At 43.3% G+C, this 23385-nt stretch overlaps 1 protein-coding gene across 6 annotated transcripts in view; it reads right to left on the bottom strand.

Moving 5' to 3' along the window:
* LOC139266875 (endoplasmic reticulum aminopeptidase 1-like) overlaps positions 1-23385 on the bottom strand; it is a 124711-nt gene that overhangs the window by 14919 nt on the left and 86407 nt on the right. For all 6 annotated transcript variants that reach the window (XM_070884485.1, XM_070884525.1, XM_070884502.1 and 3 more), the window contains 6 exons: positions 18999-19078; positions 16373-16556; positions 15815-15971; positions 10412-10596; positions 4376-4537; positions 4-144 (listed from right to left, as the gene is read on the bottom strand). In XM_070884485.1, the coding sequence (XP_070740586.1) occupies positions 4-144; positions 4376-4537; positions 10412-10596; positions 15815-15971; positions 16373-16556; positions 18999-19078 (909 nt within the window). The remainder of the gene's footprint in view (positions 1-3; positions 145-4375; positions 4538-10411; positions 10597-15814; positions 15972-16372; positions 16557-18998; positions 19079-23385) is intronic.

Genomic DNA, 23385 nt, shown 5'->3' with positions numbered 1-23385 from the left:
TACTTTTGCACTAGTTTGTCCCAGTTCTTCTTCAAAAATTCCCAAGCAAGATGATATCCTGTCGGATTTTTGCTCACCAATATAATGATATGAGGCAGATCTTGTGTTTTGACAATGTTGCCTTGCAAACCTTGGTCCATTAACCTGATTAGAAGAGAAGGAATTAAAGGCTCCAGTTATTAGAGATACTCACAGGGCTATATGACCAGAAGGGTTGAATTCTTAACACGTGTCACCCAGATTGATCAATAGAATGGAGGAGATTTCTTTGGAAATGAAGAATATACAAGACAGTATTTTTAATAGAAACACAGAAAATGGGTGCAGGAGTAGGCCATTCGGCCCTTCGAGCCTGCACCACCATTCAATAAGATCATGGCTGATCATTCTCTCAGTATCCCTTTCCTGCTTTCTCTCCATACCCCTTGATCCCCTTAGCCGTAAGGGCCATATCTAACTCCCTCTTGAATATATCCAATGAACTGGCATTAACAACTCTTTGCAGCAAGGAATTCCACAGGTTAACAACTCTCTGAGTGAAGAAGTTTCTCCTCATCTCAGTCCAAAATGGTCTACCCCTTATCCTAAGACTGTGTCCCCTGGTTCTGGACTTCCCCAACATCGGGAACATTCTACTCGCATCTAACCTGTCCAGTCCCATCAGAATCTTATATGTTTCGATGAGATCCCCTCTCATCCTTCCAAACTCCAATGTATAAAGGCCCAGTTGATCCAGTCTTTGCTCATATGTCAGTCCTGCCATCCCGGGAATCAGCCTGGTGAACCTTCGCTGCACTCCCTCAATAGCAAGAATGTCCTTCCTCAGATTAGGAGACCAAAACTGAACACAATATTCCAGGTGAGGCCTCACCAAGGCCCTGTACAACTGCAGTAAGATCTCCCTGCTCCTATACTCAAATCCCCTAGCTATGAAGGCCAACATACCATTTGCCTTCTTCACCGCCTGCTGTACCTGCATGCCAACTTTCAATGACTGATGAACCATGACACCCAGGTTTCGTTGCACCTCCCCTTTTCCTAATCTGCCGCCATTCAGATAATATTCTGTCTTCGCATTTTTGCCCCCAAAGTGGATAACCTCACATTTATCCACATTATACTGCATCTGCTATGCATTTGCCCACTCACCTAACCTGTCCAAGTCACCCTGCAGCCTCCTAGCGTCCCCCTCACAGCTCACACCACCACCCAGTTTAGTGTCATCTGCAAACTTGGAGATATTACACTCAATTCCTTCATCCAAATCATTGATGTATATTGCAAAGAGCTGAGCCCTGTGGCACTCCACTCGTCACTGTCTGCCATTCTGAAAAGGACCGTTTATCCCGACTCTCTGCTTCCTGTCGGCCAACCAGTTCTCTATCCACGTCAGTATATTACCCCCAATACCATGTGCATTGATTTTGCACAACAATCGCTTGTGTGGGACCTTGTCAAAAGCCTTTTGAAAGTCCAAATACATCACATCCACTGGTTCTCCCTTCTCTATTCTACTAGTTACATCCTCAAAAAATTCCAGAAGGATTTGTCAAGCATGATTTCCCCTTCATAAATCCATGCTGACTTGGACCGATCCTGTCACTGCTCTGCAAATGCGCTGCTATTTCATCCTTAATAATTGATTTCAACATTTTCCCCACTACTGATGTCAGGCTAACCAGTCTATAATTACCCGCTTTCTCCCTCCCTTTTTAAAAAGTGGTGTTACATTAGCTACCCTCCAGTCCAGAGGAACTGATCCAGAGTCGATAGACTGTTGGAAAATGATCACCAATTCATCCACGATTTCTAGGGCCACTCCCTGAAGTACTCTGGGATACTGACTATCAGGCCCCGGGGATTTATCGGCCTTCAATCCCATCAATTTCCCTAACACAATTTCCCACCTAATAAGGATATCCTTCAGTTCCTCCTTCTCACTCGACTCTCTGTCCCCTAGTACTTCCGGAAGGTTATTTATGTCTTCCTTTGTGAAGACAGAACCAAAGTATTTGTTCAATTGGTCTGCCATTTCTTTGTTCCCCATTCTAAATTCACCTGAATCCGACTGCAAGGGACCTACGTTTGTCTTCACTAATCTTTGCAAAAGTTCTCAGTCTACCGTCTCAGTTTTAGTTTAGTTCCAGATGTTTTTAGTCATCGTTGTATTGCAAGGTCAAGGTCTATGGGGTAGATTTAGACTTTGGACCCAAAATTGGTGGATTTACCGTCCACTGCCACTGAGCTTTCTCAGCAATCTCTCTGGTTTCTGGGTGCTCTCCCCTCCGAGCTAGTTTGGTGGAGGCCTCCCGCCGGCGGGGACAGAAGACCGTTAGGTATCGTCCACTGATGTGCAACGTGCAGAAGAGTCCTCCCGCCCGCTGCATTGCCAGTTTGGTCTGGGCGATCCTTCGCTCCAGCAGGGGAAAAGACCGCCGGCTAGAGGCAGGTCTAACCTTAACGATAAGTATGAAGACTTGCAAAAAAAGGTTAGTCCACTTTTCTTTATTTTTTTCCCTGGGAATCAGGTGGATGGGGTCCCCTGAAGGATTTCTAAGGTTTTTTTAATATTTTGAAAATGTTTTATTTTATGAGCTCCCCCCTCCTTGGGCCCAACTCAATCCTTGGCAGTACTTAGCTTTTACCAATTTTAGGCCCTTTGTGTGGTAGTGTAAAATGGCGAGTAGAAAATCAGTGGCTTGTTTTGCATCTCTCCCGATACGAAGTACTTCAATGGAAATAAAAATCGGGAGAGACGTAAAACGGGCTGTCAATTTGCTATCACCTGTTTTACACAATCGCACAAAGTTTAAATCTACCCCTCGGAGTTCTGTGTCGAGTATAAGTAGACGGGTGCCTTTGCAAAATCGGACAGGGCATATCAGACATAGAGAAAGGTTATAGAGGTTAAGGTCATATGGTTAGAACCCAGATACAAGTGTGTCACTTAGATTTACAAATTTCCCGGAGATCAAAGGCGGCAAGATTTAAACCAGCTGGTCCAGATACAGTTACCTGTATTGAAGGTGAATTTACTCAGGTGCTGACGAACCAGGAGGAACAAATAGAGCCTCGCTGGACACCAGTCTGACATCTCAGAAGCCTAACACCATCCTCTCAAATGGAAGGCAAGACAAACAAGTTCATCCACTCCAGCTCATAAGCATGAGGCTGTACAAGTTTTGTAAACATTGTTAACTAACACATACTATCTTTAATCTATTCAATAGATTGGCTATCTAATGCTGTTAATTTGTCAGCCATTAAGGAGTTTAATCCTAAATTAATCTCACTAATTTATATCCATCTCAGACACTGATTTCAACTGTAGATTCATAATCAGACAATTAATGCTGAATTACTGTGATATAACTGAACTGTCTTTGTAACCTCTGTTATTTAATTTGTTAATCAACCAGATCTACTAATTATTTGTATACTTAGGTTTAAGTGCTAACTATGATTCTAAAGTTAACAAATAATTGTTAGTTTATGACTACTGTTGCCTGACTTAATTGGTAAGAAAGGGTAATGAACTCAGTAGCTTGTGCGGATCCTGATGGGAGATTGATAGTGTAAATGTTAATATAATCTGATCTGCTTGATACAAGATAGTTTGGTGAGCCTATTTTAGGCATCATTAACCCCTAGGCATAAATTCCTTGACAAGGAGTAAAGGTGAAAGGTTTTAAGGATTCGTCTGGTGTCCTTGGTGAATATTCAGGTTAAGGTACTGATTCCAATGTTCTTACATGATGTAGTCCTAAAGGATTATATTGATTTCCTGACAAATTTACCAGATATTTTCTCTCGCTTATTTAATTGAGTTTACCAGTTTAGTGAATCCCATTCACACTCATCTGTAATGTTGTCAAATACATTGCGTTTCTGTCTTCTCTTCTCCACATTTTTAATTATTGTCTTCTTACAGTATCAAGTTGCTTAACTGTTTGGTGTCTCTATTTTAATGCCATTGTTAGGTTGCTCATTGCATTTCTATCAGTCAATTCGAGTGAACTATCCCTTTCAATAGCTAACTTGGAAGAGATAACAGCTAAAACACTTGAAAATTACTAAAATATTGTGGAAAAAGCAAAAATGAAGTGACAATAGGGGTGACAGTGAAATTATAGGAGCAGGCAGACAAACCAAACCATAAACAGAAGCACACAGAAGTACAGAAGAAGATTTTACAGAATCCTTCTAATTACCATATAAAGTAAAATCTGCAATAGCAATACTTGTCCAGAAAATTTATGTCTTTCCCTATGCCATGCTACTTTAGAGAAGGGATATTGTAATTAAACGCAAGCTTAAGTTTCCACCATTTAAGGAAATAACAATATTTCAACTTGGAATGCTTAATATGGTTTACCACTGAAGTTTCTCTGTATTTTTGCTGATTGTTAGGGCAGTCTTAATGTTGCTCTTCTCAGAACTAAAGAGCGAGTGTCTGTACTTCTCAAATAGAAAGTCCCATCCTTCCATCGTCTGGGCTCCGACAGCAAAGATTGCTAATGCAACATCAGTGGGTAAGCTGTCATACAAAGAAATAGATGTCTGTTTAACAACTTTAACTTCTACTGCAAATAAAACAAAAGGAGAAAATGTTGCAAACAACAGAAGTCAGGCAGCATTTGTGGAAGGAACAGATGAGTTAATGGGGTAAATTCTCACCTTCACCACATGGACTCCACCCGGCAGAGGGGATTGCTCACCATTATAGAACCTGCCTGATTTTCATTCCATTCATTAAATTAGCAAAGGGCATCAGCAGATGTTGTGGATATCGATGGGCAGGGACTGGATGGGGGTGGTGTGGGAGGGGGAATAGAGCAAAGATAAGGGGAAATAAGTTCAATGGGACAGGAACTGACTTAAATAACCGGTCTACCTGGACAATTCCATTTGTGTAGCCTATCCTGGGGAGGAAGTAGAAGTGGGCTGTGCAGGGTGGGTGAACCTTGAAGTACGAGGCCTTGACAGTGGAGCGGGAGGGGGAAACAAGTGATCTCAAGAGGAGATGATATCAGTAACAGAGACAACTTTGTGTTCCACAGTGGGGTCTTGGTCCAGGAAAGATTCAGCCTCAACAAAACAGAAATCACACTGCCATATGACACTAGTGTGCCAGTTGTCAGTGGTTCTGATAATGGTGTCAGGATTGGATTAGAAAGAATGGGAGTGCTGCAAGTTCAGAGGGAGCAAAATTAGAGTGAGTGGTGAAACTAATATCACGCTGGCAATTTGGGATAAAAATATCAAAAGAGAGTCGGGGGCCAGATGGAAGGGTCCAGATGGGGTGGGGAGGCTGAAGATAGACGAAAGGGTCAGATGTACAGGGGAAAGCCTCCTGACCAAAAAAGGTAGGCACAGAAGTGAAGATAGCAGAAGTGGAGCTCGGCATAAAGTCAAGGTCAGAATTGCCCTTAAGTTAAATAATTCAAATTTGTTCCATGGTCAGGGGCAGGAGGGTGTGACTATGAGTGAGGAAGGTATGGGGACCCAGGATGTAGTGATGGAGGAGCCTCAGCCCTTGCACTTGTCCAACAGATTTGAGGCTCTTACTCCCCATATAGACGAGGGCAGGGACTGCAGGGAGGATGAGCAAACTGACCACAGCACCACGGTACAGGGGGCCATTCAAGTGGGGGGAGCAAAAAGAAATGTGGTAGTGGTATAGTTAGGGGGATAGATATTGTTCTCTGCAGCCGAAAGCGTGAGTCCCGAAGATGTCCGGTACCAGGATTAAGGACATCTCTTCTGGGCTGGAGAGGAACTTGGAGTAGGAGGGGAAAAATCCAGTTGTCATGGTCCACGTAGGTACCGACGACATAGGTCGGACAAAGAAAGAAGTTCTGCTGAGGGAGTATGAGCAGCTAGGGACTAAATTAAAAAGCAGAACCACAAAGATAATAATCTCTGGATTACTATCTGAGCCACAAGTAAATTGCATAGGGTAAATAAGATCAGAAAGGTGAATGAGTGGTTCAAAGATTGGTTTGGGAGAAATGGGTTTCGATTCTTGGGGCACTGGCACCAGTACTGGGATTAGAGGGACGGGCTTCATTTGAACCAGGCTGGGACCAGTGTCCTGGCGAATCGATTAACACTAGGGTTGTAGATAGGGCTTTAAACTAAATAGTGCGGAGGCAGGGGAGGGTGCAGGTGAGCGGAAATTTTAAAAGTTAAAAAGAAAGGAGAAGGCAATAGGGTAGGGTAGCATTAGGGGTAATGATAACCAGAGTGTGACAGCAAGGGACAGAAAGTATAAACACAAGAGTGCATCAGAAAGTGGGGTCAGAGTAGGGAATAATGGTAAAAAGACAAAATCAAAAGCTCTTTATCTGAATGCACACAGCATTCATAACAAACTGGATGAATTGACGGCACAAATATAAATAAATGGGTTGATTTGATAGCCATTACAGAGACGTGGTTGCAAGGTGACCAAGGCTGGGAACTGAATTTTCAGGGGTATTTGACATTTCCGCAGGATAGGCAGAAAGGAAAAGGAGGTGGGGTAGTTGTTAATAAAGGATGAGATCAGTGCAGTAGTGAGAAATGATATTGGCTCAGAAGATCAAGATGTAGAATCAGTTTGGGTGGAGATAAGAAATAATAAAGGAAAAAAGTCAGTGGTGGGAGTAGTCTATAGGCCCCATAACAGTAGCTACATTGTAGGACAGAGTATAAATCAAGAAATAACAGAGGCTTGTCAGAAAGGTACAGCAATAATCATGGCCGATTTTAATCTTCATATTGATTGGACAAATCAAATTGGCAAAGGTAGCTTTGAGGAAGAGCTCATAGAGTGTATTCGGGATGGTTTCTTAGAACAATACATTGTGCGACCAACCAGGGAGCAGACTATTTTAGATCTGATAATGTGTAATGAGACTGGATTATTAATGATCTCATAGTAAAGGATCCTCTTGGAAAGAGTGATCATAGCATGATAGAATTTCAAATTCAGTTTGAGGGTGAGAAAGCTAGGTCTCAAACTAGTGTCCCGAACTTAAATAAAGGCAATTACAAAGGTATGAAGGCAGAGTTGGCTAAAGTGGACCGGGAAAATAGATAAAGAGTAAGACGGTAGATGAGCAGTGGCAAACATTTGAGGAGATATGTCACAACTCTCAGCAAAGATATATTCCATCCGTGGCTAACTAAGGAAGTAAAGGATGGTATCAAATTGAAAACAATGGCATACAATGTTGCAAAGAATAGTGGAAGGCCAGAGGATTGGGAAATTTTTAGAAACCAGCAAAATATGACTAAAAAATAATAAACAGAGAGAAAATAGTTTTAGAATAAATTAGCAAGAAATATAAAAACAGTCAGTAAGAGCTTCTGCAGGCATATAAAAAGGAAGAGAGTAGCTAAAGTAAACATTGGTCCCTTAGAGCATGAGACTGCGGAATTAATAATGGGAAACAGGGAAATGGCAGAGACTTTGAACAAATATTTTGTATTGGTCTTCACGGTAGAAGATACTAAAAGCATCCCAATAATAAAAAAATCAAGGGGCTATTGGGAGGGGGCAACTTAAAACAATCACTATCACTAGAGAAAAAGTACTAGGCAGACTAATTGGACTAAAGGTGGACGTCCCCTGGACCTGATGGCCTGCATCCCAGGGTCTTAAAAGTGGCTGCAGAGATAGTGGATGCATTGGTTGTAATCTACCAAAGTTCCCTGGATTCTGGAGAGGTCTCAGCGGACTGGAAAACTGCAAATGTAATGCCTCTATTTAAGAAAGGAGAGAGACAGAAAGCAGGAAACTATTGACCAGTTAGCCTCACATCTGTCATAGGAAATGCTGGAGTCTATTATTTAGGAAGTACTAGCAGGAAATTTAGAAAATCATAATACAGTCAAGCAGAGTTAGCATAGTTTTATGAAAGTGAAATCATGTTTGACAAATTTACTGGCGTTCTTTGAGGATGCAACGAACAGGGTGGATAAAGGAGAACCAGTATATGTTGTGTATTTGGATTTCCAGAGGTATTTGATAAGGTGCTACATTAAAGGTTAGTGCACAAGATAAGAGCTCCCGGGGTTGGGGGTAGTATATTAGCATGGATAGAGGATTGGCTAACTAATAGAAAATAGAGAGTCGGAATAAATGGGAAATTTTCAGGTTGGCAAACTGTAACTAGTGAGATACCACAGGGATCAGTGTGGGAGCCTCAACTATTTACAATCTATATTAATGACTTGGATGAAGGGACCAAGTGCAATGTAGCCAAATTTGCTGATGATACAAAGATAAGTGGGAAAGCAAGTTGTTTGGAGGACGGACAAAAACTGCAAAGGGATATAGATAGGTTAAGAGAGTGGGCAAAAATCTAGCAGATGGAGTATAATGTGGGAAAATATGAGGTTTTCCACTTTGGTAGGAAAAATCAAAAAGCAAATTATTAGTTAAATGGGAAGAGATTACAAAATGCTGAGGTACAGCAGGATCTGGGGGCCCTTGTGCATGAAACACAAAACGTTAGTATGCAGGTACAGCAGGTATAAGGAAGGCAATTGGAATGTTAGTCTTTATTGCAAGGGGGATGGAGTATAAAAGCAGAGAAGCCCTGCTACAACTGTACAGGGTATTGGTGAGACCACACCAAGAGTACTGTGTACAGGTTTGGTCTCCTTATTTAAGGAAGGATATACTTGCATTGGAGGCAGTTCAGAGAAGGTTCACGAGGTTGATTCCTGAGATGAAGGTGTTGACTTATGAAGAAAGGTTGAGCAGGTTGGGTCTATACTCCTTGGAGTTTAGAAGAATGAAACATACAAGATTTTGAAGGGGCTTGACAGGATAGATGCAGAGAGGATGTTTCCCCTTGTGAGGGAATCTAGAATCAGGGGGCATAATTTCAGAATAAAGGGTCACCCATTTAAAATGGAAATGAGGAGGAATGTCTCCTCTCAGAAAATCAGAAATCTTTGTAATTCTCTTCCCCAGAGAGCAGTGGAGGCTGGGTCATTGAATATATTGAAGGTGGAAATAGATAGATTTTTGAATGATAAGGGAGTCAAGGGTTATGGGGAACGGGCAGGGAAGTGGAACTGAGGTCAAGATCAGATCAGCCATGATCTTATTGAATGGTGGAGCAGGCTTGAGGGGCCATATGGCCTACTCCTGCTCCTATTTCTTATGTTCTTATTTTCTTATTAGTTCAGGTGGGGGCATAGAGGAACGAAGCAGAGGCCCTTTCTGCAGGCAGATTATTGGGGCTCAGGTAGTCAAATTAATTTGCTATATTATTGTAATTTAAGACATGTCACCACATTAGAAGTATTGTTCGAGATTCCCACACTCCTGTATACGGAAAGCTTTTTCTTAAATACAAAATCAACATCGCTCATAAAGTCTTTACAAGAGAAACTATACAAGCTGAGGGTTTTTTTCCCCCCTTAAGAGGATGTTAGAATGAGACATGTTTTAAAATGCTGTGCTCTGCTCACTGCCAATTCCAGGTCACTGCAGCCTCCGTCAGCTGGCAGACAGCACAGCTTAAGCAAGTCAAAACTTCAACTTGGATCATTTTCCTCAGTCACTCACAGCTTCTTCATGTTTAATGATGAACGAATTTAGAGATGCATAGTCCTGCCTCTCTTCCTTCTATATGTATACGTTTGACGGTGTGAGCAGCCAGCTGCTGACTATGGTCCTGAAGCGCATTTGCCTTCTCAAAACTGGGAAAAGATCAGGCAGAAAAACTGCTGCTATTTAGAATTATTTTATTTATAAATATGGGCCACATACCCAGGAATGCTGATAGAGGAGACTGGGATCTTGAATTATAGGTATGATTCTGTGAGTATGACTATATAAGCTGCTGTTCTGTAGAACGGCTCTTCCCACTTTGGTGCCAGTCCCCAGACGTTAGAGAGGAGGAGTTTTCAGGGTCGACTGGGCTGGGTGTACCTTTGTCGTGTCCTGATTTCAGCCCAGGCCGCAGCTGAGTGGTTCATGCAGTTTTATTCTCATTTTACTGCTCGTGGTTTGATACAACTGATGGCTAGCTGGGCCATTTCAGAGGGCAGTTAAGAGTCATCCACATTGCTGTGGGACTGGAGGCACAGACAGACCAGGCCGGGTAAGAATGGCAGGCTTCCTTCTCGAAAAGGACATTAGTGAATCAGTTGGGTTTTTGCAACATTCCAACAGCTTCATGGTCACTTTCTTTGTTGTTTTCTTTTTAAATGGAACACAAATTCTCAAACTGCCATGGTGGGATTTTAACTCATGTTCCATAGATTATTAGTCCAGGTCTCTGGATTACTAGGCCAGTGACATAACTGCTGTTATTTATTACATTCATGTTTCTAAAGTATGTTAAATACAATAATGTTTCTGCAGAAATGTTATTGTAGTTATTACCAGTCACTACTTAGTACCGACCTCAGTGTACCATTGGAATCCTTCCATTTCCTGAAATATTCTTCTGCCTTGTCAACACAGGGCTGGTACTTGCGAATGCAGGCAAACACCAGAAGTGAACTGCGCAGCAACCGTTCAGAAACAGAACCATCATCACTCCAGGATTGTTGGTCAATCAGGTTCTTAAATAAATCGACTATGTACGCCTACAGCAGAAAAACAAAAGACTTGCATTTATATAGTGCATTTCACAACCTCAAGATGTCCCAAAGTGCTTTGTAGCCAATGAAGTTGATTCCGGGGATGAGGGGGTTGGCTTGTGAGGAAAGGTTGAGTAGGTTGGGCCTCTACTCATTGGAATTCAGAAGAATGAGAGGTGATCTTATCAAAACGTTCAAGATTATGAGAAGGCTTGACAAAATGGATGCAGAGAGGATGCTTTCACTGATAGCGGAGAATAGAACTAGAGGGCATGATCTTAGAATAAGGGGCCGCCCATTTAAAACTGAGATGAGGAGAAATTTCTTCTCTGAGGGTTGTACATCTGTGGAATTCTCTGCCTCAGAGAGCTGTGGAAGTTGAGTCATTGAATAAATTTAAGACAGAAATAGACAGTTTCTTAACCAATAAGGGAATAAGGGGTTATGGAGAGCGGGCAGTGAAGTGGACCTGAGTCCATGATCGGATCAGCCATGATCGTATTAAATGTTGGAGCAGGCTCAAGGGGCCATATGGCCTATTCCTGCTACTATTCCTTTTGTTCTTATGAAGTACTTTTGAAGTGTAGTCACTGTTCTAATGTAGCCAATATGTGCACAGCAAGCTCCCACAAACAGCAATGTGATAATGACCAGACAATCTATTTTTGTGATGTTGATTGAGAGATAAATATTGGCCAGGACACCAGGGATAATTCCCCTGCTCTTCTTCAAAATAGTGCCTTGGGATCTTTTATGTTCCCGAGAGGACAGACGGAGCTTTAGTTTAATGGCTCCTCCGAAAGATGGCACCTCCAACAGTGCAGCACTCCCTCAGCACTGCATTGGAGTGTCAGCCTAAATTTTTGTGCTCAAGTCTCTGCAGGGGGACTTGAACCCACAACCTTCTGACTCAGAGACGAGAGTGCTACGAACTGAGTGATGGCTGACACACAAAGTGGAGAACAAGAGAATTTTGTTAACCATATATTTTCAAGATGGAGGTTATCATTGTTTATCCACTCGTGGCACTGTGTGCACATAGGTTACTGCTAGACTGTGGACCAAGCTTCTAGGATCTAGCTTGAGAGTGCATCAACTCATGTTACACAATAACCCTTTTATTTATTCATTCAAGGGATGTGGGCATCGCTAGCAAGGCCAGCATTTATAGCCCATCCCTAATTCCCCTCGAGAAGGTGGTGATGAGTTGCCTTCTTGAATAAAACTATGCTTATAAAATAATCCAGGAAAATTGGGTGCAAACAGCACACTTTCATTTCAGTCTGTCTAAAAGCCACCATTAGCCATTTGTGTTAATAGAGAAAAATCTATTCTTTCCATTTGAATTTGTCTAAACCTATCAAATTTGAAGATCGAGGTTTAGGAGTTTAAAATTTCAAAACACCAACTGAGAAGCATTTTCTCGGCAAAAAACATTACAAGTATCTCTGATTATCTGACAGTGGAAGTTCTCGCACAAAGTACAGACTCTAAGGGCCGAAATTGCCCCTCTGAGAAAGATCCGCTAGTGCCTCTGGGATCCGCTAACGCTGCGCTAAAGAGTTTTCGCCCAGGCGCGGCAGCTGGAGCACTCCCCCCTCCCCGGAATTGCCTCCAGGGCTTGGCAAGTGTAAAGGGCTTTGCACCACGCCCTGCAATTAGCGGCCCGCCTGGCGCAAGCATGGCGATGACGCCATCGGCTTTCACACCAATCCCTTATTGCACCGCACCAACCCCTTTGTACCCCACGGGGGAAATTGCCCTGCGGGACACCACGTTGGCAGGGGGCGATGTCACCGATAGCTTTGCGGGGCGAGAAGCTGTGATGGCTGGGGCACCCCGGCCGCCCTTAAAGGGGAGGCGGTAGCGTTGCTGCCACTATCTTTTCTGTGTCGGACGACTTTTCAATTGGCCTGACAATGGTGGCCGCATGTGCGGCCAAGTCGCCAACATGCAGCCCATCACCCCCTCTTGGGTGCCAACCCGCTGGCCTGGCTAACAACCTCCCTGGTGGCCCAGTGGGTGCCACTAAAGTGGCTACGGAGTTCACAGTGGTCCTCCCCTTTAAAAAAAAAGTGCTCAACGCAGTGCTGAAAGTCTCGTCCCGCGACTGCCGCCCCACATATTGTTTTTTGCTATAAGACCCCAATTCTGTAAGATTTGGTGGCCCATCTCACTGGGCACTAAATTTTCTTTTAATTCACATTATGCACCCAAAAACGGACGTGGGTCAATTTTTCCCCCTAAGCATTTATAGAGCCACTTTTATAAAAGTAATTTTTAACTAATTGGTTGAAGCAACATTAAGGACATTTCTAAATTAAATTTAACACTGTTCCTTAATTTAAACCTGAAAATCAAGAGTGGATGGCAGATATTGCTGACTTATATAAAATTAGTGTGGGAGATATTGACACTCTTGTGGAGATATTTTGGAAAGTGGCACAATAAACATAAGCCTGGTACAATCGTCAAACATTGGGCTGCTAATCAAAGTGGCTATCTGAGAATTTCCCTGAATTATCTAAATTCTCCAATTATCTGAATCCTGAGTTAAGATGACAGATGTCTATCATCAATTGTGTCTATCATCTACTGAGAATTTCATGGGGCAGGTTTGGAGTGGAAGTTGAGGAAAATAGATTGGAGGAGGTTAGCTGAGACCCCTTGATCCCAGTTTCATGTGGTGAATCAGTGTCCCAATGGGCCTGAGGGGGGATTGCCAATTTTTTTGGCAGAATAATTCTGGTGCAGTTTTTTTTTAAATGACTGTAACCTTTAAGAATCTATTTGCTCCTCAAAATAGATGGTAATTCAGAGGAGAATCTATCTTCCCATTTTCAACATCACTGGCGCTCACTTTAATGATGCAAAGACAGGTGGGAAAGCAAGTTGTAAAGAGGACACAAAGAATTGGCAAAGGGATATAGATAGGTTAAGTGAGTGGGCAAAAATTTGGCAGATGGAGTATAATTTGGGAAAATGCACTTTGGTAGGAAGAATTAAAAAAAAAATAATTATTTAAATGAAGAAAAACTTCAAAATGCTGTGGTAGAGGGATTTGGGGGCCCTTGTACATCAAACACAAAAAGTTAGTATGCAGGTACAGCAAGTAATTCTGAAGACCAATGGAAAGTTGGCCTTTATTGCAAGGGGGATGGAAGTAGGGCAGTCTTGCTACATTGTATAGGGCGTTGGTGAGACCACATATGGAGTACTGCGTACAGTTTTTGTCTCCATATTTAAGGAAGGATATACTTGCATTGGAGGCAGTTCAGAGAAGGTTCACCAGGTTGATTCCTGAGATGAAGGGGTTGCCTTATGAAGAAAGGTTGAGCAGGTTGGGCCAAAACTCAGTGGAGTTTAGATGAATGAGAGGTGATCTTATTGAAAAGTATAAGATTCTGAGGGGCTTAACAAGGTAGATGCAGAGAGGATGTTTCCCCTCGAGGGGGAAATCTAGAACCAGGGGGCATAATTTCAGAATAAATGGTCACCCATTTAAAACGGAAATGAGGAGGAATTTCTCCTCTGAGAGAGTCGGAAATCTTTGTAATTCTCTTCCCCAGAGAGCAGTGGAGGCTGGGTCATTGAATATATTGAAGGTGGAGATAGACATATTTTTGAATGATAAGGGAGTCAAGGGTTATGGAGAGCGGGCAGGGAAGTAGAGTGGATGCCAAGATTTGATCAGCCATGATCTTATTGAATGGCGGAGTAGGCTTGAGGGGCCAAATGGCCTACTCCTGCTCCTATTTCTTATGTTTTTATGTTCTTATTAGTTCAAGTGGGGGCATAGAGGAACAAAGCAGAGGCCCTTTCTGCAGGGAGATTATTGGGGCTCAGGTAGTCAAGTTAATTTGCTATATTATGGTAATTTAAGTCATGTCACCACATTAGAAGTATTGTTCGAGATTCCCACACGACTGTACACGGAAAGCTTTTTTTTAAATACAAAATCAACATCACTCATACAGTCTTTACAAGAGAAACTATACAAGCTGAGGGTTTTTTCCCCCCTTAAGAGGATGTTAGAATGAAGCCTGTGGAATGTTTTAAAATGCTGTGCTCTGCTCACTGCCAATTCCAGGTCACTGCAGCCTCCGTCAGCTGGCAGACAGCACAGCTTAAGCAAGTCAAAACTTCAACTTGGATCATTTTCCTCAGTCACTCACACTTTTTCATGTTTAATGATGAACGAATTTAGAGATGCATAGTCCTGCCTCTCTTCCTTCGTTTGACGGTGTGAGCAACCAACTGCTGACTACGGTCCTGAAGCGCATTTGCCTTCTCAAAACTGGGAAAAGATCAGGCAGAAAAACTGCTGCTATTTAGAATTATTTTATTTTTTTATTTATAAATATGGGCCACATACCCAGGAATGCTGATAGAGGAGACTGGGATCTTGAATTATAGGTATGATTCTGTGAGTATGACTATATAAGCTGCTGTTCTGTAGAACGGCTCTTCCCACTTTGGTGCCAGTCCCCAGACGTTAGAGAGGAGGAGTTTTCAGGGTCGACTGGGCTGGGTGTACCTTTGTCGTGTCCTGATTTCAGCCCAGGCCGCAGCCGAGTGGTTCATGCAGTTTTATTCTCATTTTACTGCTCGTGGTTTGGCCTAATGGCCAAACGGCCTACCCCTGCTTTTATTTCTTATGTTCGCCCATTACAAGTATAAGCTGATTTATGTATATGAAAAAACTGCAGATTGGATACTTTGGTACTACAAAGAATATGGACCCTGATATTTACTCGGGGCCATGAAGAGAGCAGTGGGAGTGGGGGGGTTTATGGACGGGAAACCCGGAAATAAGGGTTCCGCTGAAATTGACAGAAGGACATCTTATAAATTTTTGCCTGTAAAGAGGTGAGCTTGTTGAGGTTAGAGGAAACTTTCCTGCTCCTCATGGTCTTGAAGCAGTGCTATAAATGCACTTACCTCATCTCGCCTCCCTATACTTGCCAGGTTTCCCGAAGTATGGGAAACCCGTCTTCCATGGGTTAAAAATGTAAAAACCTATTAAAATGGGAGCACACCGCATTCTTAAAAGCTATTACTGACTGCCCGCACCCCGCCCCCCTCCCACACACACCATGGTGTCCAAAAATATCACAACAAAATTGTCCAGGAGCAAGAAACATAATTTCAAAGTTGTTTTACTGACGATCAGTGTCATATTGCACAGAACCTTACAAATACAAGTCACTCTAATGAATATTACCTTCATTTTATTTTCAACTTCCACCATATCTCTCTTCTCCATAAGCTTATAAATGGGTATGAGCTCATTCATGCCTTGGAATACTGGCATGGTGCTGACTTCATTCCTCAGATACAATGTCAAGTCGAGGGCTTTGTCAAGTGGCAGCTTCCCTATACTAATTGGCACAGAAGCTAACAAGTTAAGGGTTTGTTGTAGTCACTTTTATGCAACTAGTTTTAAACATCGGATACATTACCAAAAGATATAACTACATGAAAACTACACAACAGAAGCAGGCCATTCGGCCCAAAAAGTCCAGTTGGTGTTATTCCCCCAGATGAGCTGTAGCCCTTATCTCATCTGGCTGCCATGTTCTCATATTGCTTTAACCTGCTTTTCTTCACCATTCAACTAACATAATGAGTATTTTAATCACACATTATTCTCGGAAATTTATCACTGTGAGATTAACTTTAAGATCCAAGAGGATTGAACTGTAAACACTGCAAAAACTTTCCTTATGAATCTCCTCTGTGAATAAATGGAGACCAGTTCAAAAGCAGCTACAATCTTTACCTCACAAGCTGGAAGACATTGTTGATAAGGTTGGCTCGGTCATTGCTGCTGAGGGCTGCGTGATTTTTTCTCAGTAGTTTGATTAAGGCATCCCATCCATCATTTCCATAATGCACAATATAATAGCCATTCATATCCACATTGAACTTTATCCAGTTCACTTCCTCCGAAAGAGTGATAACATCTGAATGGAGAAGAAATCAAATCAAAACCTGCCTACAGAACAAGTCCACCAACGCAGTAAGTCAAAGGCATTTTTAAAGAAACACTGACAATTTTTTGAGTCTATATAGGCTACATTTACAAGCATCCATTACCTGTGATTTTAAATGTTTTAATAAAATCTGGTCTTTACAAAGGAAATCAAAGGGGCATATTTATAGCACACTTCTTTCCTCCTCCCTGCACAAGGCACGTCACAATCACATCACACTGAACTGAGCACATTGGGGCGTAAAAACCTCAGCGCTGCTCCTGGCCTCCCTTGAGTATCCAGGCTGAGAGAGGGCTCACATAATTCAAATGCCAGCAGCGGACATCCACATCACTATGTGCACATCTGGGGCCCCTGCCAGAGGAGGAGGAGGGGGATGAGAAAAGCTCGCCAACAAACTGTTCATTCTGCAGCCAGTGACATTGTTCTAGATCATTTTAAAAGGTTGTCCAATCAGCCCCTTGCATAACAGGACTGGAAAGAATCACTGGTGAAAAAAATGTCTCGAATTCTGGCCTGACCCCAGACGGGTCCTATATCCACTACCGAGAAACCTCTATGCAGGATTCATCCCAGCATCCAGGTTACTAATTGGTAGAACACTTGAGGTAATGGAAATTCCAGGCGTGGGAATTATTATGGCCCCACTCCCTCTGACGACAGGGATCATGTATGCATCGAATGGAAGTTCTGCCCACATTTGACCCGTGTGCAAATTTCTAGTTGGTAGAATTCTGAGTAAAGACCCATTCGTCAGGCCTCCTCCACCAGCCTTGCACTAGAGGACTATTATTGAGGCCAAGAATTTTCAACACCAGTCTTTTTAAGGGACTTTGGTAGATGCATCTTCCTTACAGACACAAATTTCTTGGGTCCTGCCAAAAATATACCAAACTACAAATGTGAACCAGTACCATCTTTTACATAATTTCAATTTTATAATGATTCAATTTTGTTTTGCTTTTTTTATAACTATTACAGAATTTAGTGTATAGAATGCACTCGTCTTTCTGAAACATGGCACTGTGCAGAGTATACAGAACATTGCAGGTATCATCACTTGCCAAATCACACGTTGGGATTCTGATCGGACAGGAGAGTGGGATAAGGGATTCAATATATTTAAAGGCAGCGATGTAATCACTTCCCCAATTGTTCTACTATCTAAAGGAATATGTATCTAAGCAATAGAGATTAGGACGTTGCCAAATTTTCTATCCATCAGTGTTCAGTTAGCTGCCTTGAGCCGAGATGGTGGTGGGGGTACAATTGGCCTGTGCTAGAGAGCAGAAAATCAGCCAGGGTTCCTACTGATCACTATTTGGTGATCTCTCCTGGGAGTTCATGAATGTGGCCATCAATCAGGGTCGATTCCGCTGTGATGCCCCTCGCGATTGAATAGGCTACCAACCCTCACTATCTCATTCCACAAACGAAGAATGGCCATTTGACAGAGGTACTATAAGGAGCACAGCCTGATTACATGCCACAACAGTGAGTCAACGCCTTCATGAAAGGAGAGAAGAAATTGGTGGGAAAGGATGGGGAAAAAAACTCAAAAAATTGCAGCTTTGCTCATTCATAATATATACAGAATATTTTCATGCTACTTTTAAAGCATTTGTTTAGTATGCATTAGTAATACAGATCAACAACCAATTATGAAATAATTACTTAATTGTCATTTAACTAAATGTCTACTCCAAGGTTATTATATAGTACTAATTAACATTGACTTTTTGTTCATTGCAGCTACTTGAGACTCAAGTCCCCTTGCAATATTTTGCCAGTTATAGCAGAAAGAATATCAATGGGAGACTGGATGGTGTACTGCAGAGGTTCCCAAACTTATTTTGCTTCAACCCCCATCCCCTTCAGAAATTAATGTCCAATACATGCCCCCCCCCCTCTTTCTACAACAGTGGACCAAACTTGCTATCGTGGATTGGCCGCCCGCTGTATATGACTTCATTCCCCCCCTCTCCTCCCTGCCTTGAATTCATTGGAAAGGAAAATCAGGCTGGGTGTACTACTGACGGCCGATCTGAAGAAATGAACCAACCAGGATCAACATTAATTCCATGTCCACAGGCCTCCCGTGAGCAACTGTGCAAAAGAAGTGTTCAGCCACTGCAGTGGTGCTCAGGTGTTCCTGTAACAGTATGGGGAAATCATTTTTGGGGTCTCATTGATCCTTGGTGCACAGTTTGCATGCAAGCTCCCAGCGCCCTACATGATAGCCAGTGGCATGTTTGGTGTCGCAGGTGCATTCCAGGTCTCTGTCATGTACACCCAATAGTGTGGGGAGCCAGCACCCACTGTGCATTGGCTCATTGCATTATCGGCAGTACGGGGTGGTATTAAAGTATCGAGAATCTCAAATCACAGTAAAATGTAATAAATGTCATTTACCTTTTTTAGTCCTCATCAAGTGCCTCTGGATGGTCCTGGAGTGGCTTGTAATGTAAGTTAGTGGAATATGCCACAGATAACTACAAAAAGAAAAATAATAAAGTAACATTATTATTGTTTTCGGGACACTTTGTGTCTTTATCAAGCAAGTACGCCAATGGTGGGGAATGGAACTCTTCCACTTTTGTACCCAGTGTCAGTATCAAGCACTCCCTGGTCATCAGAAATAGTTGCAGAATGAGCTCCATTTACTGTGACCGCAAAAAGTAACTTAACCAGAGAAACACTCCTTACCTCATCAAGATGAATTTTCCATTTACCATACTGACGATTGCTAACTCAGAGCCACATTCTGTGCAGATTTGTGCTGTGGCCCCATTAGGAATTCAGATTGCACAAACTGATTTTGTACAGAATCCCTGAAACCAATCATCCCACTGGTCAGATTTTGATTTGAGCCCAGGTGTGAAATGACAGTGTGTTAACCCACTACAACAGAGGTTCCCAAACTGAGGGGTATATCGCAGTTATCAGGGAGCAGGCGGAGGACAATGGATCTGAACAAAATGCGAGTTGGGTACAATAATAACAACTTATATTTATATAGCACCTTTAACATAGTACAATGTCCCAAGGCGCCTCACAGCATTGTTATAAAACAAAAATTTGACACCGAGCCATATAAGGAGAAATTAGGGCAGATGACCAAAAGCTTGATCAAAGGAGGAAAGAGAGGTAGAGAGGCAGAAAGGTTTAGGGAGGGAATTCCAAGCTTAGGGCCTAGGCAACAGAAAGCACATTACTGGGTACATTTAATAAACGTCTGCACCTGTTCCCAGGGATGTCTGCAATCCAGTGAAGGACGAACCTTGTTGCTGTTTTCCTGTACCTGGGGGTGCACTGTGAGTGAGAGCCATGTATGGTTATTAGGACTCATGTTCCAATGACAACAGTCATCAAGGACAAGCTAGAGCTTAAGCTAGACTCGAGCCGGAGTATGTGGATCCATGCGGCCAGGACCCGAGTGGCCAAGCATCCACGCCCTGCTGCTGCTGGGAGGGATAACAGCAGCAACGACTGGGACAGCAGGCACAAACCAAGGCACCCCCAAAGGAAAGGCCAAGATTGTTTGAAGGCTGCCAGAGGTGTGCCAGAAGTATCAGTATTCCTGCCAGTTGGTGCGTGTCTACTCGCTGCTGATCCAGCTCTTGCTAGTGGTGGGGCCCACTCACGACCGGGATGGTTTCAATGCTTACAGAGCAAAGTAATAATTAACAATGGCAAATGCCTGGGGGCACAGTTAGATCCAAGGCCTAGATTCTGGCCAAGCCGTGGGCGAATTCTATTGTTTGGGGGGGGGGAGGGGGGGTGCGGGGGGGGTTATTTTTTTTTTTACTAATAATGCTCATTTTATTGTGCCATAAATATCTTCCCACAGATTGCACCTTGTCTGGTCCTGTGATTACACTACAGGTTACCAGTTTGACCTTGGTGCCACTATTACTGTATATAGAAACATAGAAAATAGGTGCAGGAGTAGGACATTCGGCCCTTCGATCTTGCACCGCCATTCAACAAGATCATGGCTGATCACCCACCCCAGCACCTCCCCCCTCCACATCCCCCCGACCCCCAGCCGCAAGGGCCACATCCAACTCCCTCCCGAACACATTAAAATGAACTGGCATCAACAACTCTCCGCGGCAGGGAACCCCACAGGCCAACAACTCCCCAAGTGAAGAAGTCTCTCCAATCCCAGCCCCAAACAGCCCACCCCCCATCGCAAGACCATGCCGCCCCCCCCCTCCGGACCCACCAAACACCGGGAACATTCCCCCCGCACCCAACCCGCCCCGTCCCGTCAGAATCCTTCCCAGATGCTGAAAACCCCCGGATGTTGAGCCCCCAGCCCCAGCCACCCCGGAGCCACGCCCCCGTGACGCCAACCACACCACATCCACCAATCGCCATCTGCGCAGTCAACCCATCCACCCCACTCTGAACACTCTCCGCACCGAGGCACAGAGCCACCAGGCCCGCCCCTCCACCACACTTCGCCCCCCCCCAGACCTCCGCTGCAATGTGGCCCCTCCTGTCTCCCGCTTTGGGTTTCTCCCCCACCACCTCCACCACTCTCCCCTCCATCCCCTGCCCCCGTCTCCCCTCATCTTCCCCGCACAGGCTCCCATCTTGGGGGCGGTAACCTTCAGAGGCCGGGAATTTTAGCCCCCAGCGTGGAAGTCCTGCTCCCGCCGCAGAATTGGCCTTACCACCCTTCAATGGAAGTGGAGTGCAATTTCCCACACTACACTTTCTTTGGGGGCAGTTACCGGGCACGACTGGATGCTCCTGTGACAGTTTATATATTATGTTAGCAGAGAAAATTAAATCCACTTGTTCTTTGCAAAATACTTGCTGGAACATTCAACTTCGGGGGGGGGGGGGGGGGGGTAAAATGGGCATTAGCAGGTCGGCCACCAGTAGTACACCCAGCCTAAGTTTCCTTTCCATTGAATTCTAGGCAGGGAAGAGAATTGGGTGGGGGGGGGCGGATGGTGGAGGGGAAGAGGGGAAATGGGGGGGGGGGGAAAAGGAAGTCATATACAACGGGCGGCCAATCCGCGACAGCAAGTTTGGTCCACTGTTTTAGAAAGGGGGGGTCCGTATGGGACATTAATCTCTGAAGGGGGTAGGGGGTTAAGCAAAAAAAGTTTGGGAACCTCTGCACTACACCTTCCAGCCTCCCATCAATATTACACTAATATCAATGTATTCTGTTATTTTATAGCTCGTGTATATCTCCAAACTGGTGGGTTAATGTGATTATACCACTGCAAGGACAGACAGCACTATAATAAAGAAAACACTTACATTTACAGAGCACTTCATCACATCCTTAAACTGTCCTAAAGCGATTCACAATCCAATGATTTATTTACAGGGTTCACTGGGCTGGAATTACTTGAGTTTTTTGTTCTTCGTAAATGGGTGATGGTGACAATAGAGTGTTTATTCCCCCATAAACAACAAATGAGATGAATGATCAATTAGTTTTTGATTGAGAGTGAGAGTGCAATGAGGAGAATGCCCTGCACTTCGAATAGTGCCGCGGAATCTTTTGCTTTTACCTATACCGGCAGACAGGGCTAACTTCTGATTTGAAAGACTCTATGTCTGGCAAGGCAAAACCCTTCAGCACTGAAGTGACATCTTACATTATGTGCTCAAGTGCTGGAGTAGGGCTTGACCTCACTCCCATAACTCAGGCAAAAGTGCTTTTAACTGAACCAAGCCGATACACACTAGTGTAACAAAGAATACTAACCTCATTTGTCAGTTAAGTCATTTCTACATAAGAAAAAACTTATTGAACCATTTAAGATTTGTTGTATACATTCATATGATCTACAGTGGAGTCAGAGACCGAGGGCTTGTTAATGCTCCATTAGACTACAGACATCAATTTGAGATTGGTACTGGTTTAGAGTTAGACTGCTGGCTCCACATCTTTCTTTGGCAAGGAGAACTGGAGCTCCATGAATGCCTGCTTGTACAATTCAACATAACTCCACTCAACAGCTGTCAAATGACAATTCAATTTCAAAATGTTAAACAGCTGACAGGAAGATGTCTCACTATAGAAATTAAGAGACTAAAAATTTAATTTAATGGAGTCCTAAGCAACCAAGGAACTTAAAAAAAAAATTCTTATCATGGCACGCATACTGCATTTCGCATGAAGCCAAAACAGTGCAAGACTGGTTCCACAAGGTGATCGCACTCCACATTCCTAAATTTGATTCAGGCAAATTCACGCCCTAATTGTACTAAAACAGCTTGTTGACAAAAAGCAAAATGCCTTTATGGTAACACAAAATGCCTGGTATAAGAATCCTTCTTGCTGCCATCATTCACTGTCAAGGCTTGCTTACACATAAAGAATGGCCACTTGGACACCCTCATACCGAGAATGGCTATTGTGCACATGCTGATCACCTTCAGGAGATGGGGGGGAAATAGAAAAAAAAAATAAGACAGTGCCAGATTGAAAACCCCAGCAATGAAGCTGCTTGATCGCAAGTTTAACTGTCTGTAGACAGAATACCTTGGGATATGTAGGATATTGATTTGAGATTTTTATTTAGTGTTTAGTTATTTCACACTCTAAGTGGAATGCTGGAGCAAGTTAAATGTTCATTAACCATTTTCTGTTCATTGTAACAGGGTTAACAGAATGGGAAGATGTGGGCTTGTATTCCTGATTCTCCACCTGGCAAACCTCATCACAGCTGCACCATTATTAACCTTTATTTTTCTGTTTGCACTATCTCAACTTTGTTTTGAACAGTAACATTTCTCAATTACACAGCATTTTGTGAATGGAATG

The sequence above is a fragment of the Pristiophorus japonicus genome, chromosome 1, assembly GCF_044704955.1.
Source record: "Pristiophorus japonicus isolate sPriJap1 chromosome 1, sPriJap1.hap1, whole genome shotgun sequence".
NCBI lineage: Eukaryota > Metazoa > Chordata > Chondrichthyes > Pristiophoridae > Pristiophorus > Pristiophorus japonicus.
The sequence above is the reverse complement of the archived record's forward strand: the minus strand, read 5'-3'. Positions and strand labels throughout refer to the sequence as shown.